Source organism: Melopsittacus undulatus, chromosome Z (genome assembly GCF_012275295.1).
Source record: "Melopsittacus undulatus isolate bMelUnd1 chromosome Z, bMelUnd1.mat.Z, whole genome shotgun sequence".
Classification (NCBI taxonomy): Eukaryota; Metazoa; Chordata; class Aves; order Psittaciformes; family Psittaculidae; genus Melopsittacus; species Melopsittacus undulatus.
The window spans coordinates 11,128,467-11,144,712 of NC_047557.1; the positions used below are offsets into that span (position 1 = coordinate 11,128,467).

Below are 16,246 nucleotides of genomic sequence, written 5' to 3' on the forward strand. Positions count from 1 at the left end.
GTGATTCATAAAGACTTGCAGAAGAGGAGGAGTCCCACTCTATTCAGGAAAACCTAAGTCCTGTTAAGGAGAACCTTGGATGTATAGAAGTCAATGATGGGGACTGTGGAAGCCCTATTGAATGCCTCTTTGTCAAGATCAGAGGGGTTATCTCCAAGGGGGATCTTACAGTAGGCATCTGTTACTGACATTCAAACCAAGGCACTAAGACAAACAGAGAAATATTTGAGTCACTGAAGCAAGCTTCAGGTCAACAGAACCTGGTTCTTATTTGTGATTTCAACTACCCAGACAACTGGTGGAAGAACAATAGAGAAGCCAGCATGCCATCCATCACATTCCTGGATAATATAGAGGACTGCTTCCTCATGGAAATGTTACGTGTTCCAACCAGGAATGAGGCACTGCTGGACTTGCAAACCCAGCAAACCTCCTTTGTAGTATCTTGGTTGGCAGCGATCACTTTATTGTGGAGTTCTGGATGTGGCTGAGCACTGTCTCCCCATGGGGAGTACAAGAATATTGTCAGGTTATGTAGGGAGAAAGTTAGAAAGGCTAAGGCACAGCTGGAGCTTAATCTGGCCACTGCTATAAAAGATAATAAACATATTCTTACAAACATATTAGCAATAAAAGGAGGGCCAAGAAGAATCTCCATCCTATATTGGATACTAGGGGAAACCTAGTGACCAAGCATGAGGAGATGGCTGAGGTACTCACTGCCACCTTTACCTCAGTCTTTATAGTCACACAAGCCGTTCTCAGGGTACTCAGTCCCCTGAGCTGGATGATCCAGATGGGGAACTGATTGAAGACCCCATAATCCAGAAAGAAATTGTCAGTGACCTCCTGCTCCACTTAGATGTACACAAGTCTATGGGGCAGGATAGGTTACACCAAAGAGTGCTGAAGGACCTGGCAGAGAGGCTTGTTAAGCCACTCTACACCATCCATCAGCAGTCTTGGTCTAGTGGGCAGGTCCCAGAGCATTGGGTGAAGCAGGTGGTCCTAAGTGAGATCACACAGTATGGGCATGAAAATGGGATCAGGCCCAGTCAGCAGAGGTTCATGAAGGGCAGGTCCTGCTCGACCAATCTGATCTCATTCTAGGACAAGGTGACCCCCCTGGCTGAGGAGGAAAGGCTGTGGATATTGTGTATTTGGACTTAAGTAAAGCATTTGACACTGTCTCCCAGAGTATTCTTATGGAGAAGCTGGCTGCTCATGGCCTAGATAGGAGGATTCTTTGCTGGGTTAGAAACTGTCTGGATGGCCAAGCCCAAAGAGAAGTGGTAAATGGTGTCACATCCAGTTGGTGACCAGTCACTAGTGGTGTCCATCAAGGCTCAGTGTTCAGGCCAGTGTTGTTTTATATCTTCATTGATGATCTGGATGAGGGGGTGGAGTGAACCCTCAATGAGTTAGCCAATGACACCAAGTTGGGTGCGAGTGTTGATCTGCTGAAGGATAAGGCTCTGCAGAGAGATCTGGAGAGGCTGGATCCATGGGCTGTGGCCAATGGGATGAGGTTCAACAAGGCAAAGTGCCAGGTCCTGCACTTGGGACACAACAACCCCATGCAATGCTCCAGGCTTGGGGAAGAGTGGCTGGAAAACTGCTCATGGGAAAGGACCTGGGTGTGCTGACTGATGGAGCTGAACATGAGCAGCTTGTGCCCAGGCAGCCAAGAAGCCAACAGCATCCTGGCCTGTACCAGCAATAGTGTGGCAGCAGGGCCAGGGCAGTGAGCATCCCCCTGCACTGGGCACTGGTGAGGATGCACCTTGAATCCTGTGTTCAGTGCTGGGCCCCTCACTACAGGAGAGGCATTGAGGGGCTGGAGGGGGCCCAGAGAAGAGCAAAGGAGCTGGTGAAGGGTCTGGAGCACAGATGCGATGGGGAATGGCTGAGGGACCGGGGGGGGGGGGTTTAGTCTGGATAAGAGAAGGCTCAGGGGGACCTCATCTCTCTCTACAGCTGCCTGAAAGGAGGTTGTAGTGAAGTGGGGTTGGTCTCTTATCCCAGGTAACAAGGGATGGGACAACAGGAAATGGCCTCAAGCTGCTCCAGGGGAGGTTTAGTCATAGAATCATAGAATAGTTAGGATTGGAAAGGACCTTAAGATCATCTAGTTCCACCCCCCCTGCCATGGGCAGGGACACCTCACACTAAACCAGGTCACCCAAGGCTTCATCCAACCTGGCCTTGAACGCTGCCAGGGATGGAGCATTCACAACCTCCCTGGGCAACCCATTCCAGTGCCTCACCACCCTAACAGTAAAGAATTCTTCCTTATATCCAATCTAAACCTCTGCTGTTTAAGTTTTAACCCATTACCCCTTGTCCTGTCACTACAGTCCCTAATGAATAGTCCCTCCCCAGCATCCCTGTAGGCCCCCTTCACATACTGGAAGGCTGCTCTGAGGTCTCCATGCAGCCTTCTCTTCTCCAGGCTGAACAGCCCCAACTTTCTCAGCCTGTCTTCATACAGGAGGTGCTTCAGTCCCCTGATCATCCTCGTGGCCTCCTCTGGACATTAAGAAAAAGTCTCTTCCCCAAAGGGTGCTCAGACATTGGAACAGGCTGCCCAGGGCAGTGCTGGAGCCACCATCTCTGCAAGTGTTCACAAACCATGTAGATGAGGCCTTCAGTGACATGGTTTAGTGATGGCCTTGGCAACCTGGGGTAATGGTCGAACTCAATGATCTTAAAGGTCTTTTCCAACCTGTCAGATTCTGTGATTCTATTAAATAGGCCAGAGCTGTCAAAAACTATAAGAAAAGGTTCTTCAGGTACGTAAACAACAGGCAGAAATAGAAGGGAAACAGCAGCCCACTGTTAAACAGGAGAAACTGGTGCGTTACGGTCTGGATGAGAGGTCTGTGTGCTGGGTGGGGAACAGGCTGACTGGCCTCATCCAGAAGGTGGTGGTGAGCAGCTCCTGTTCTAGCTGGTGACCTAGCATTAGTGGGTCCCCAGGGATAGATACTGGGCCCAACACTATTCAGCATCTTCACAAGTAATCTGGAAGGTGGGATCAAGTGTGCCCCAGCCACATTTGCCAATGATATCAAACTAAGTGGGGAAGTAGACACTATGGAAGGGAGAACCACCTTGCAGGAAGACCTGCACAGGCTGGAAAAGTGAGCTAACAAGAACTTTGTGAAGCTCAACAAGGACAAGTGTAAGGTTCTGGATAACACGATGCAAGAGCGCAGCACAGCCTGGGGTCTGCCCAGCTGGGGAGCAGCTCTGTAGAAAGGGACCTGGAGGTCCTCGTTGACAACAAGCTCAATATGAGTGAAGAGTGTGCAGCTGCAGCAAAGTAAGACAAGAGGATGCTGGATTACATCAACAAAGACATCATCAGCGGAGACAAAGAAGTCATTATCCCACTCTACTCAGTGCTTATGAGTCCACACCTGGATTACTGTGTTCAGTTTTGGTCCCTGCTGTACAACACAGTCTGGAGAGGGTCCACAGAAGGGGCACAAATATGAGCAAAGGACTGTGCAGTGTGTGAGGAAAGGCTGAGAGAGCTGGCCTTGTTCAACCTTGAGAAAAGAAAGCTTAGGGCAGACCTTACCACCATGGTCCAGTATATAAAGGGTGGCTACAAAGAAGATGAAAACTCCCTCTTTACAAGGAGTCACATGGAAAGGATGAGGGGTGATGGGCACAAGTTATTCCTGGGGAGATTCCAGCTGGACAAAAGAGGAAAATTCTTCACAATGGTAACAATCAGCCATTGGAATAACCTCCCCAGGGAAGTGGTGGATTCCGAAAATTTGGACACTTAAAGATTTAGCTGGATAGGGCGCTGTGACGTCTTGATTAGACTGTCCTTTTGCCAAGAAAGGGTGGATCAGATGATCTGTAAGATCTCTTCTAACCTGGTATTCTATGATTTTGTGATACATGTCAGCATTTTGCCAGGACAGGGCTCCACAGAGGCTATGCAGCAGTACTGAGGTGTTCCAGCAAGGTGGCATTACTGAGAGTGTCCTTCTTGTGTTGGGGCCCCCAGAGGTGAATGCAGAACTGCAGGTAGGATCTCCAGCATTGTGGAGCAGATGAGGAGAATCCACCTACATTGACCTGCTGGCCATGATTCTTTGGATGAAGACTAGCATAGAGTTCCGTTTCTGCCCAGCCTGTATTTGTGCTTGAGATTGACCCAGTCCAGGTGCAGGACCTTGCACTTGGTCTTGGTCAGCTTTGTGAGGCTGGCACTGACCCACCACTCCAGCATGTCAAGGTCCTTCTGCATGGCATCTTTTCCTTTCAGTGTGTCAGCTCTATTGCACAGCAAATCAGCAAATTACTGAGGTCGTACTCAATCAGACTATCCACATCTCCCACAAGGAGGTTAGACAGCACTGGCACTAAAAACAAAATATGAAGAACTCATCACTGGTCTCCACTTGGATATTAAGCTCTTGACCACAACTCTTTGTGTGCACTCATCCAGCCAATTACCTACCCACGAAAAGGCCCACTCCTCAAACCCAAGCCTCTCCCGTTTAGAGACAAGGATGTTGCATATTCAAGGCAGCTCAGATGTGACTCTGGAGAATTCTCCAAGCAGACACTTATCCCTGTGCTGGACGGGACCAGAGAGGCCCCTGTGCCCTGGGCACATCCAGGCTTCAGCTCTGTCTTCCCCTGCAGCAACACGTTCACAGGTCAGAGAGACGTCTTGGAGGAGGTGGCTGTGCCCTGTGCCCTGTGCCCATGCCAAAGCCACGCAGCCTGAAGACTCCTGCCCACCTGCACATCCTCACTGCAGCACTGTGCCTTTAGGGCTGCCTTGGGAGGGCTCCACAGGCCTTTGTCATGGAGCTGGACCTTGCCCAGCTTCGTGCTTGTGCCATTGCCTCCCACAAGGTCTGCGCACGGGGCACCATGCGCGGGGCACCCCCTCCCTCAGGGATAAGCAAATTGACCTATCTACGTGTCTTCCAGAGAAGCCTTTCTGTGTTTACAAGAGGGGTCAATCCAGGCGGCACAAGGGCCATCAGTGAGGTGTCCCCCGGCTGGGCACTGGGCTGCAGGAGGCAAGGCCTCCCCAAGAGGTTCCAAGGAAGTGTGAGCAAGGAGGCACTGTTTGAGCTGCGAATACCTGCCTGCCATCTCCTGTGGCCAGGAACTACACATTTGGGAACACCCAGATTGCACAACGCTGCCGCTGATGCTGCCACCGCAGCCCCGGCAGCAATAAATAGGCGAGGAGCAGGCACAGGAGCAGAGCTCTGCGAGGAGAACATCCCCAGGTACACCTGCTGCTGCAGAGATGGTGCACGCAACCCCCTTCCTGCTGGTGCTCAGCCTGGCCATGCTGGCCCCGGCCCTCTCCGCAAGGAAGGTAATGGCAGGGCTGGGATGCAGGGGCAGGGTGGGCAGGGGCTGTGCTGCAGCACTGCTGAGGAGTCCCTGGTGCTACCCAAAAGGAGGCATTTAGGATGGCCTCCTTCCCCTTGGAACCAGCGACCATGCTGGTGATAACCTTGGACTGAATTAAGGTGAACCGACAGCAACCAACCATTTCTGTGATCTATTCATACAGAAAACTGGCACGTGGTTAGATACGACAGCTCAGCTGTGGTTACTTTAACCGGATAACTGAGTTGTGTGCCAGGAGTTCTCACTTAGTTCTTGTTGCTGTTCAATTAGAAGAAAGAGAGGAAGAGAGGAGAAGGAGATAAAGCATAAGAGGTTATCAGCAGCAGGGATCCAGTGGCATCCCGTTGGTCCTCTTCACCCTGGGTGTCTTGGTGGAGAGGGTCCCACGTGAGCATTCTTTGACTTGGGTTTCACGCTCCTGAGAGGATGCCTCTTCATTGCTGCCCGATGAGATGGTGGCTGTGGTCTGTGTCTGTGCAAGCTCAACATGAGCCGTGCTTGCGGAGGGAGGAGTTCAGGGCTTGCATCCAATGAGACCTCCCCAAGGTCCACGATCTAGCATCTACACGTGTGCAATCAGCTCTTGGAACAGGAGTTGTGCTCTTGCTTGTGGTCATAACAGCTACCGTGATAGGTGTTATGACACCTGGAAGAGACGAGGAGGCTCTTGCAAAGCTTGCAACATGTGCAAGGAGCTGGCATCTTATGCACCAAGAAATGTTTAATACAAATGTGCACTGTTCTGTCTGCCACAGTCCACTCCAGCCCAGTGTGTGCTGGACGGGAGATGGACCGATGACCAGAGTTCCATCATGACCATCGAGCCAGTGAGCGCAGAATGCGACCTCAAGGGCTCCTACGTCAGGGATGTGCCAGAAACTGAGAACAAACTTGTGGAATCGCCGCTGCTGGGGTACCGGGACTGCACAGACCAGACCCAGCCCATCTTTGGCTTCACCGTCAACTGGAAATCTTCAGGTACTTCTCCTTCCCATCTTCCCTGTTGTGTCCCCAGATCTCACCTACCCTCCACTGTGATGTCCCCACATCCTGTTGCTCGTCTTGTGATACCCCAGATATCTCTTCTCCTCATTTCTGATGTCCATGAAGCTCTGCTGCCCTCACAGCAGTGTCCCTGATGGTGCCCTGCCTTCCCCTGCGGTGTCCCCAGTGCTCTCACATCCCCCTGATGCTCCCTCATCCTTGACTCTGGAGCTCTCTGCCTGGTGCCACGTCCCAGGCCCAGGGTGCAGAGGATGCTCCGGGGGGTTGCTGTGTGTCCATGTCTACTCGAGACCCCCCTGCCTGCTCTCCCCATTCCCTCTGTCCAAAGAGGGCAGGGACAGCCCGGGTCTCCTGCCCCCTGCGCTGTGACAGGCTGCAGGGCACTGACCTGACACCTTGTCCATGCTCCCCTTCTCCTCCTGCCCCATCCCTGCAGATTCTGTCACTGTGTTCACGGGCCAGTGCTTTGTGGGTGAGGATGGAAAGGAGGTCTTGAGGACAATGTGGCTCCTGCGGTCACATGAGGACAGCATCAAGGACGACTGGAAAGCCACCAAGTGAGACCATGCCCTGTACAGGTCCCCTGCGCATCCCCAGGGGTCTGGGGCTCTGCTGTACCATGGTGCTCAGTGCCCTCAGAGCTGCTGGTGCTGACCGAGGACGGTGCTCGGCCACAGCCTGTCCTTGGGTCCCACCACGCTGCAGCCACCGTTGGGAGGGATGGGGCTGGCTGGGGATGGGCACTGGGAGGGTGCGTCTGTCCTGTGCAAGGCTGCAATTCCCACCCTTATATCTCCTCCTTCTGTGTCCTACAGGGTCGGCACCACCGTCTTCACCCGCCAGAGCCAGGAGGAAGAGTGAGGGAGGCAGCCTCGGGGCTCCTGAGCCGGCTGCAGCCCTGCGGTGCCTGTGGCCCTGCTCCCCCATTTGTATCTCACAATAAAGTTTCCTTGCAAGCACCCACTGTCTCTTGTCCATGTCACCCACAAAGATGTTAAACAGCACTGGTCCCAACACTCAGCCCTGAGCAGAGCCACGCATCATCACTGGTCTCCACTTGGACATCAAGCCATTGGCCTCAACACTTCTAGTGCAATCATCAGCCAATTACCTACCCACCAAGTGGCCCACTCCTCAAAACCATGCCTCTCCCGTTTAGAGACAAGGATGTTGTGTGGGACATTGCCCAATGCCTTGCACAAGTCCAGGTCCATGACATTAACTGCTCTTCCCTTACTCCCCAGTGCCGGAACCCTTATTTAGAGGAACCCAAACTTTGCCCTTAGTGAAGCCGTGTTGGCTGACACCAACCACTTCCTCCTTTTCCATGTGCATTTGCACAGATTCCAGGAGGAATTGCTCCATGACATTGCTGCGCTCTGGTGAGACTGACCAACCTGTAGTTCCACAGGTTCTTCCTTGTGTCCCTTTTCACAAATGGGTGTTAGGTTTCCCCTTTTCCAGTCAGGGAAACCTCACTGGGCTGCCACACTTCTCAGACACGATGGAGAGCAGCCTGGCCACTTCACCCTCCAGTTCCCTCAGGCCCATGCATGCATCTCATTGAGTCCCACGGACCTGGGGACCTTCAGCTCCTTTAGATGGGCTCAAACTTGACCTTCTCCTACCACAGAGGGGTCTTCATTCTCCCTGTCCCTGCCTTTGCCTTCTGTGCCTGGGGCAGTCTGGCCGGAGCTCCTGCCAGTGCAGGCTGAGGCAAACAAGTCCTTGAGTCCCTCGGCCTTCTCCATGTCCTGGGTAGCCAGGTCTCCCCTTTCCATTCGGAGAGGGCCCACATTTTCCCTAGTCTTCCTTTTAGCACCCACATGCCCAGAGAAGCTTTCCTTGCTGCCCTTGATCTCCATGGCCTGACTGAACCTGTCGGGGTTCAGCTTTCCGAACCTCATCCTTGGCAGCTCCAACAATTTCTCTGTGTTCCTGCCAGGACACCTGTCCTTGCTTCCACCCTCCGCAGGCTTCCTTTTGGTGCTGGAGTTTGTCCAGGAGCCCCTTGTTCACCCACACAGGCCTCCAGGGGGTTTGACCTGACTTCCCTTTTGCTGGGACAATGGCTCCTGAGCTTGCAGGAGGTGATCCTTTAGTGTTAACCAGCTTCCTCAGGCTCCTCTTCCCTGCAGGGCTTTGTCCTGAGGAGCCCCCTCCTGCTGCCCTGCCCGCACCCTGTCTGCGCTGCAGCACTGCTGAGGAGTCCCTTCCACCCCAGTGCACGTTGACCGGGCGCTGGACCAATGACCTGGGCTCCAACATGACCATCATGGCCATGAATGAGAAAGGTGAATTCCTCGGCTCCTACCACACGGCTGTGACAGCCTCTGGCAACGAGATCAAAGTGTCACCGCTGCAGGGCTCCCAGCACCGCACCAACAAGGACAGCCAGGCCACTTTTGGCTTCACCGTCAACTGGAGCTGTTCAGGTGCTTCTCCTTCCCCATCTCCCTTCCTGTGTCCTCAGAGCTCCACTGCGCTGTCCCCAGAGCCCCCTGCCCTTCCTGTGGTGTTCCCCGGCATCCCCAGCCCTTCCTGTGGTGACCTCAGACATCTGTAGTCCTCCTTGTGGTGTCCCTGGATGTCCACCGACCTCCTTTGCTGTCCCCGTGCTCCCCTGTACCTAAGAGGCACCTCCCGGTCCCCACTCCTCACTCTTGTCCAGGCAGCTCCTGCCCACGATGAGCTGGGGCACAGCTGGGTGCAGCCACTCCAAGTGTTTAAGTAAAACCCAAGTGGAATGTGTGCATGAGCAATGCAGATCCTGCCCCCCGGGAAGGAGGAGAGTGGATCTTTGGGCACATTCAAGGCAGCTCAGATGTGACTCTGGAGAATTCTCCAAGCAGACACTTATCCCTGTGCTGGATGGGACCAGAGAGGCCCCTGTGCCCTGGGCACATCCAGGCTCCAGCTCTGTCTTCCCCTGCAGCAACACGTTCACAGGTCAGAGAGACGTCTTGGAGGAGGTGGCTGTGCCCTGTGCCCTGTGCCCGTGCCAAAGCCACACAGCCTGAAGACTCCTGCCCACCTGCACATCCTCACTGCAGCACTGAGCCTTTAGGGCTGCCTTGGGAGGGCTCCACAGGCCTTTGTCATGGAGCTGGACCTTGCCCAGCTTCGTGCTTGTGCCATTGCCTCCCACGAGGTCTGCGCACGGGGCACCATGCGCGGGGCACCCCCTCCCTCAGGGATAAGCAAATTTACCTATCTATGTGTCTTCCAGAGAAGCCTTTCTGTGTTTACAAGAGGGGTCAAATCACACTTGTCACATATAATGGCTAGCAGCCTGGCCACCTCACCCACCTGCTCCCTCACACTTCCTTTTGGTGCTGGAGTTCATCCAGGAGCACCTTGTTTTTCCATACAGGCCTCTTGGTGTTCTTCACTGACTTCCCATTTATGGGACAATCACTCCTGAGCTTGGAGGAGGATATCCTTGAATGCTAACCATCTTTCTCAGGCTCCTCTTCCCTGCTTTATCCCATGGTACTCTGCCAGGCTGATCCCCGAAGGGGCCAGAGTCTCCTCTCCTGAACTCCAGGATGGGGAGCTTGTTGTCCCACTGCTCCAGCCCCTTCTGCTGTGTCTGCATTGTCATCACTCCTGCCATCCCCCTGCTCAGGATGCACTCCCTGCTCTGCTCCTCTGCCTCTCTCCTTGCCTAGCACTGCCCATTCCCCTCAGGCAGGTCCCACCTTCCCCTCCATGGCTCCCAGGGAATCCTCTCCTGCTGTCCTGCCTGCTCCCTGGCTGTGCTGTAGCTTAGAAACAGCAGCAGGAGCAAACAGCTTAGAGAGAGGAGCAGAAACTTGCAGCACAGGAGGGATTGCGAGAGGATGAACTCTGCAGGCACACACACAGCACCCTTCAGTGCAGCAGGGGAAACCTGGTCAGGCTGTGACTGCTGCATCGCTGTGTTTGAATGGCAGCACTGGGATGGCTGTCGGGCTGTGCCCACCTGGAGGGCTCCATCACAGAGCAAGGAATGGGCTGGCAAAGCCTCTTGGACAGTGGATGTGCAAACCATGCCTGTGCCCCCTCCTCTGCACAAACCCATGCTCAGATTCGTGTTCCTCCAGCACTGCCTGGGTCACACAGACCTCCTGGCCTCACCTGTCCCGGGCACCCTGGCACCAAACCACTGTCCCATGGCTGCTGGTCCGGTGCCAGCAGGGCTCTGGTTACAGCCCTATAAAGGGATCAGGGTGCAGGGCTTGGTCTAGGGAGCTGTGCTGCGCACTTCCCAGCCCTGCATCCATGAAGAGCAGCGCTTTCATCCTGGTCCTCACAGTGGCCCTGGTGCCGTTCATCACCCCTGTGGAGAGGAAGGTATGGGAATGGGGGGTGGTGGGGATGTGGCACTGGGATGCAGTGTGGGCAGCCTGGGATTCCCCCTTCAATGCTGTTTAGGCTGGGACAAGCAGGAGAACTTTGCAAGTGCCCAGTCCAGGCAATGGGCAGGGTATCTCTAGGTCTCCCACTCCCACTTCTACCAACTCCACTAAGCTTTGCTCCCATAAGGGCATCTTGCGTGGAGCATTCCCTCCCATGGGGTCTGTGCCCAGAAGCATCATGCATGGAGCATTCCCTCCAATGGGATATGTGTCCAGGGCACCATACACAGGGCACAGTCTGTGCCCAGGGGTGCAGTGCACAGAGCATACTTTCCTATAGAGTCCATATCTGGTAATATCATGCATGTTAATGGCCTGAGATGTGCTGGCCTTGCTGCACCATCCACTTAGAAGCCATCTAAGGAAGCATATCCCCAAAGTGGGGACAGGTAGAGCCATGCCCCACAGTCACACTTGCAGCAGGGCTTGCAGCTCCATCCATGGGGCAAAGGGAGGGACGGGGACCCCTCTGCACCATGCACAGAGGGGCTGTGGCTGTGTCCCTTTAGTGCCAGCTCAGCGGGCTGTGGAGGAACGAGCAGGGCTCACTGATGGAGATTTCAGCACTGAGGGACAACGGGGACTTCCAGGGCAAATACCTCACACGGGTCACACTTGCTGGTGGCTGTGCCCACATCTCCCCATTGAAGGGAGCCCAGCAGCAGCCTGGTGAGGGAGGATGGCCCACCTTTGCCTTCACCGTGCGCTGGGACACGTTCTCCAGTAAGTGCTGGGATACCTGGGGATGGCACCAGGGGGGTACCGGGAGCCATGCAGCTCTCTGCTGGGTGATGTTTTGGTGCAGCTAAATGAAGGGAGGCAGCAGGAGCCCTTTCCCACACAGCATCCCAGACCCCATTAGGACACAGGGGATGTGCTGCTGCAGAGCCTGCCTTATCCAAGGGAGCTGCTAGGGAAGGGCAGGTCCCCTGGTACGGTTTGGGTTGGTGCAAGGCCACCAGAACACAGGGAGGGGGATGCACAGAACAGGCACAGGTGCCATCCCCACTGACCGTACCAAGCCTCCCCCAGATGCCACCACTGCCTTTGCGGGGCAGTGCTTTGTGGACTCGGGTGGAAAGGAGACACTGAGCACCATGTGGCTGCTGCGTGAAGCCGTCGGGTCCCTCGAGGAGGACTGGAAAGCCACCAGGTAATGGGGGGAGGTGGGGGACACAGGAGCCCTCCCCAGTAGCCCTGAGGAGAAGCATCCCTGCACAAGGAAGAGTGCTGCGAACCTCCCAGTGTGGGTTTGCAGTGGGGATGTCAATACCTCCTGGCAGGAGGTTTGCCGGAGCAGGGGCATCCCTGCAGGGACATCCCTGTCACCTCCTGGCACTGGCAGCTCTGATGGGAGGTGTCCATGGTCTCTCCTTCCTACAGGGTGGGCAGAAACGTCTTCACACGCAAACGCACCCAGAGGGGAAAGAACCTGCCCAGCTCATTCCCATCCTGTGAGGACACGTCTTCACCCACCCCATGACCATACTCTGGCTGCAGCCCCCCAAAGGCAAGCAAAACCAGCCTCCCACATCGAAATAAACCTTAAAATCCTGTCAACTGTGGTTGTCTGTTTCTAGACTGCCCTTGCTCCCCCTCTGAGGCAGCTTCTGTCTCCACAGCACCACTGCCCTTCCCCAGCGACATCTGCATCCCTCCCTCATCCCCTCATTCAGCTCTCTGGGATCGTTTCCTACCTCATCCTAACCCAAACTTTCACTTTGCACCCTCCTTCCTGCTGATGGCAGAGGTGGCATCATCATCCTGAATCCAGCCAGCTTCCTTCCATACCCATCCCTGCCAGACACTTTTCCAGTGTCAGGACTCTACACTGTATGGTTGGGTGGTTGAGGTAATGGTATTGGTAAATGTGAGATGTCAGTAAAGTGTTTTCTTTGTGCTGCACAGCACGTGAAGTAAAATATGCACAGTTAAAGCCCCCATCCCATCATTCCATCATATCCCATTGCATTTCATTGTATTGCATCGCATCGCATCCTATTGCATTGCATCACATTGCACCCCATCCCATTGCATTGCACAGCATCTCATCCCATTGCATTGCATTCTGTCCCATCCCATTCTGTCACACTGCATCGCATCCCATCCCATTGCACTGCATCACATCCCATCTCATTACATTGCATCCCATTTCATCACATCCCATTCCATTGCATTGCATCACATCATATCCCACATATCTCATCATTCCCCTGGGTTACAACCATAGACTTTACCTTTCTCTGCTGCTGCATTTTGTCAGTGCCACTCTATCTGCCCCTGTGGACAGCTGCCAAGCTTAGTCAGCTCTTTCCATCCAGTGTTTTTGGCAGGTCCATGGGTGAAGATGAAGCCTCCTACAGAAGTGTTACAAATAGAACCCATCCCCAGCGATGCCAGTGCACTGTCTGCACAGCCCATCGAGCCTGGCCTAGCCCCAGCACCCTGCTGTGACGTGGGGTGGTGGCTGCCACCTCCTTGGCACCTCAAGCAGGGCAGCTTGTCCCTTCCAAACAGCGCAGGAAGGCAGGGTGTCAGGCTGAAAGGATGGAGCGTGGCCTCCAGAGCAACAGCAACAGATCCCGGGGGCAGGGAGGATTTCTCAAGCCCCTATGATAAGCCATGAGTTTGGGTCTGTAAGAGGAGTGGCTGTTCGCACACCACAGCCCTGCTGCTCTCCAGTGCCCCAGACGCTGCTGTCCTGGAAGGAGCATGTGTTTATGCAACTGAATGCCACCTTACTTCTCAGTTGCCTGCAGCCCCATGTCTGCTTCAAGCACTGCAGCAAGCAGAGAAGCAGCTCATGAAAGCAGGGTCGGTCCATGCTGTGTTGTGTACTTACAAAGCCCTTAAGAGCAGCAGATATAAGGAAGAGGTGCTGGTTTGCATGCTGCATGTGTTCAGCAAACACGCTTGCTTGGATGCCAGTGTGTCTTTGTGGTTATTCCTTCCTTTAACACTTGTAAAAACCAAACCAGCTAAATTAACATCTGATACGCAGAAGATGCTGGAGAAATGTTGTGGCTGCTAAAGCAGAAGGCAGGGTAAGCCTTTCCTCCTGTGCAGCTTGCCTCTATCAGAGATGCTCGGCACTAGGGTGGGTGACACGGAGCAGAAAGCAGTTATATGTTTAAACAGTCAATAATTCCAGCCTGCATGCACGGGGTATGGGTGTTTGATGCTTCCAAGGCTGCTATAAGTGCCTTTAAAAGAGCCTATTCCTCATCTTCCACCACAGCTGTGCTCATCCCCGCATTCCTCCAGCATTGCCCAGGTCACACAGACCTCCTCACCTTATCTATCCTGTACCCGGCATCCTGCCAGCCCACTGCTCATGGGCTCTGGTTACAGATCTATAAAGGGCCGGGAGGGAGCTGTGCTTCCCAGCCCTGCAGCCATGGGGAGCGGTGCCTTCACCCTGGTCCTCACCCTGGGCTTGGTGGCTTGCGTCACCCCTGCAGAGAGGAAGGTATGGGGATGGGTGGTGATGGGGATGTGGTACTGTTAGACCCCAAAGTGTGCTGCTGGGGCTGTGATGCTAAGCAGGGAGCAGGGGATGGGCTGCCCGAGCTGGTGGGAGCAGCACTGTGGGGCACTGAGGGAAGCTGTGGAGAGACTTTGGAGGGAGGGAGTGCTCCTACAAGGATGCTCCTTACTATGGGAATCCATTCAGAGACAGGCAAACAGGAACATATCCTAGAGAAACCCTGTTTTCCCACCAGACATACTGGGAAAGCAGTGCACCCTCTGCTTTATCATGGTGAGGACCTGCTCATCCTTGGGTAGCAGCAGCAAAGAGCCCAGGGCAATGGTGGTGCCGGAGGCAATCACTGCCACGGGTGCGATGCCCAAGCCGAGGTGGCAATTCCAATGCCACCAGCTTCACACAGCAACCATGGAGCATCCCCAGGCAGCAGCAGGGTGGTGGGGCAGAAGCAGGCTGCCCCATCCTCCCTGGCTGGCTTTGCAGTGCCTCCTCTCCGGGTCATGGCGCAGTGACACTGGCTGCAGGATGGTTGTGTTCACCGTTGGCAAGGACGGCAGCTTCTCCGGTTCCTACCTGCCGGGATCTGCTGCTGGCAATTCCAATATCCTCTCCTCGCCTCTGAAGGGGTCCCAGCAGGATGTGGGGCTGGTCCTGCAGCCCATCTTCTCCTTCACCGTGCACTGGCAGCATCGAGGTAAGCAGGAGGGGGCATCACCCTGCAGCGGTGACACATTTGGGGGTGGGTTCATGCCTCACCACCCCAAATCACACCTCCATGGACCCTTCCAGACTTGGACACAACCCAGATGAGTGTATTCCTGGGCCAGTGCTATGTAGGCACCAATGGGGAGGAGACCCTGCATGCCCTATGGCTCCTGCGAGAGGCATCCGACAGCCCTGAAGAAGACTGGAAAGCCACACGGTGAGCACTGGTTCCCACGGCCACCACTGTGCATGCTTTCCTGCACGAGGCTGGAGAAGGGAAAAATCCCATGGGATGAGGCATGGCAGGACTGGGAGGGTGAAATGGGGTTGCCACCAGTGATAAAGGGCTAAGGAGCATCCCTGTGACATGACCAGCCACTGCATCCTAGTGTACCCGAGGGTGAGTGACCCCAATATGGGTTCTGGCCTCAACCAGACCCCCTCAAGCCTCTCCTACCACAGTGCCCAGCAGGCAGAGAGCAGGACATGGTGCCAGCACCCACAGTAGCCTCTGCTAAATGGTGCTGGAGCCCAGGGTGTCCCACTCAGCACCCAGCAGGAAACACAGGACCCCTGCTTTGCTTCCCCCTCCGTACCTTCCACCACAGCATAAGTAACCCCATTTGGGTCAACCACAGTGATTTGGGTTTCCTGCAGGATTGGCACCACCATTTTCACTCGAATAAGATAACAGCAAGCAGAGAAGCAGCAGCAAGCAAGCCCAGGAAGCCTCGAACTACAAGGACGCAGCTCAACCCCCAGCCAGGCTCTGCCTCCTGTGTGGTGCTGTATTTCAGCAGCTCTCAGCCCACATGTTCCTGCTTTCCCAGGCAAGTTCAGCCCAGCGTGAAGGCTGGGCAGCAGGTACACAATAAAGGGTTTCTGTGGGGACAACAGTTCTCGGCTCTGGTTTCTGCCTGTTCTCTCACCCACAGGGTTTGCCTTACTTTTGCACCCACGTGAAGCCGCAGCTGCATGCAGCAGTCTCCATGGGGATAAGGGCTACCCTGTGTCCCCTCCCTGGTGCTGCTGTGCCTGCAAGCGTGATGCTGTGCTGCGGATATCTTGTCCCTCGGGCTCCCTCCTAAATGCCCCCAGGGGTGCAGGACAAGCTGGGCTGTGGGTAGGCAGCGGGATCAGGATAACCGCAGTGGGATGCTATGGATAGCATATCCCAGGGCTGCAGGGCAGGCTGCAGGCAGAGTGCAGCAGAGGAAGTTCCTCGGGTGCCTGAATGCACGGGGAG

General features: G+C 54.7%; 3 protein-coding genes across 3 annotated transcripts; all 3 read left to right on the plus strand.

Annotated features, from left to right (window-relative positions):
• Window positions 1-5,242: 5,242 nt before the first annotated feature.
• Window positions 5,243-7,367, plus strand: LOC101879834 (avidin-like). The gene is made up of 4 exons (XM_031051504.2): window positions 5,243-5,365; window positions 6,159-6,381; window positions 6,845-6,965; window positions 7,224-7,367. The coding sequence occupies exons 1-4, from the start codon at window positions 5,294-5,296 to the stop codon at window positions 7,267-7,269; spliced, it is 462 nt and encodes a 153-aa protein (XP_030907364.2). The 5' UTR covers window positions 5,243-5,293; the 3' UTR covers window positions 7,270-7,367.
• Window positions 7,368-10,671: 3,304 nt separating this feature from the next.
• Window positions 10,672-12,291, plus strand: LOC101879503 (avidin-like). The gene is made up of 4 exons (XM_005152127.2): window positions 10,672-10,743; window positions 11,318-11,531; window positions 11,841-11,961; window positions 12,192-12,291. Exons 1-4 carry the CDS (start codon window positions 10,672-10,674, stop codon window positions 12,289-12,291), a joined length of 507 nt encoding a protein of 168 aa, XP_005152184.2.
• Window positions 12,292-14,205: 1,914 nt separating this feature from the next.
• LOC101874820 (avidin-like) lies at window positions 14,206-15,691 on the plus strand. The gene is made up of 4 exons (XM_005152014.2): window positions 14,206-14,277; window positions 14,779-14,989; window positions 15,085-15,217; window positions 15,658-15,691. The coding sequence occupies exons 1-4, from the start codon at window positions 14,206-14,208 to the stop codon at window positions 15,689-15,691; spliced, it is 450 nt and encodes a 149-aa protein (XP_005152071.2).
• Window positions 15,692-16,246: the final 555 nt, after the last annotated feature.

Coding starts and splice junctions, on each gene's coding strand:
- LOC101879834 (XM_031051504.2), top strand. CDS start 5,294: ATGGTGCACGCAACCCCCTTCCTGCTGGTGCTCAGCCTGGCCATGCTG. Junction 5,366..6,158: donor CGGCCCTCTCCGCAAGGAAG/GTAATGGCAGGG, acceptor TGTCTGCCACAG/TCCACTCCAGCCCAGTGTGT. Junction 6,966..7,223: donor GACGACTGGAAAGCCACCAA/GTGAGACCATGC, acceptor TGTGTCCTACAG/GGTCGGCACCACCGTCTTCA.
- LOC101879503 (XM_005152127.2), top strand. CDS start 10,672: ATGAAGAGCAGCGCTTTCATCCTGGTCCTCACAGTGGCCCTGGTGCCG. Junction 10,744..11,317: donor TCACCCCTGTGGAGAGGAAG/GTATGGGAATGG, acceptor GTGTCCCTTTAG/TGCCAGCTCAGCGGGCTGTG. Junction 11,962..12,191: donor GAGGACTGGAAAGCCACCAG/GTAATGGGGGGA, acceptor TCCTTCCTACAG/GGTGGGCAGAAACGTCTTCA.
- LOC101874820 (XM_005152014.2), top strand. CDS start 14,206: ATGGGGAGCGGTGCCTTCACCCTGGTCCTCACCCTGGGCTTGGTGGCT. Junction 14,278..14,778: donor TCACCCCTGCAGAGAGGAAG/GTATGGGGATGG, acceptor CTGGCTTTGCAG/TGCCTCCTCTCCGGGTCATG. Junction 15,218..15,657: donor GAAGACTGGAAAGCCACACG/GTGAGCACTGGT, acceptor GGTTTCCTGCAG/GATTGGCACCACCATTTTCA.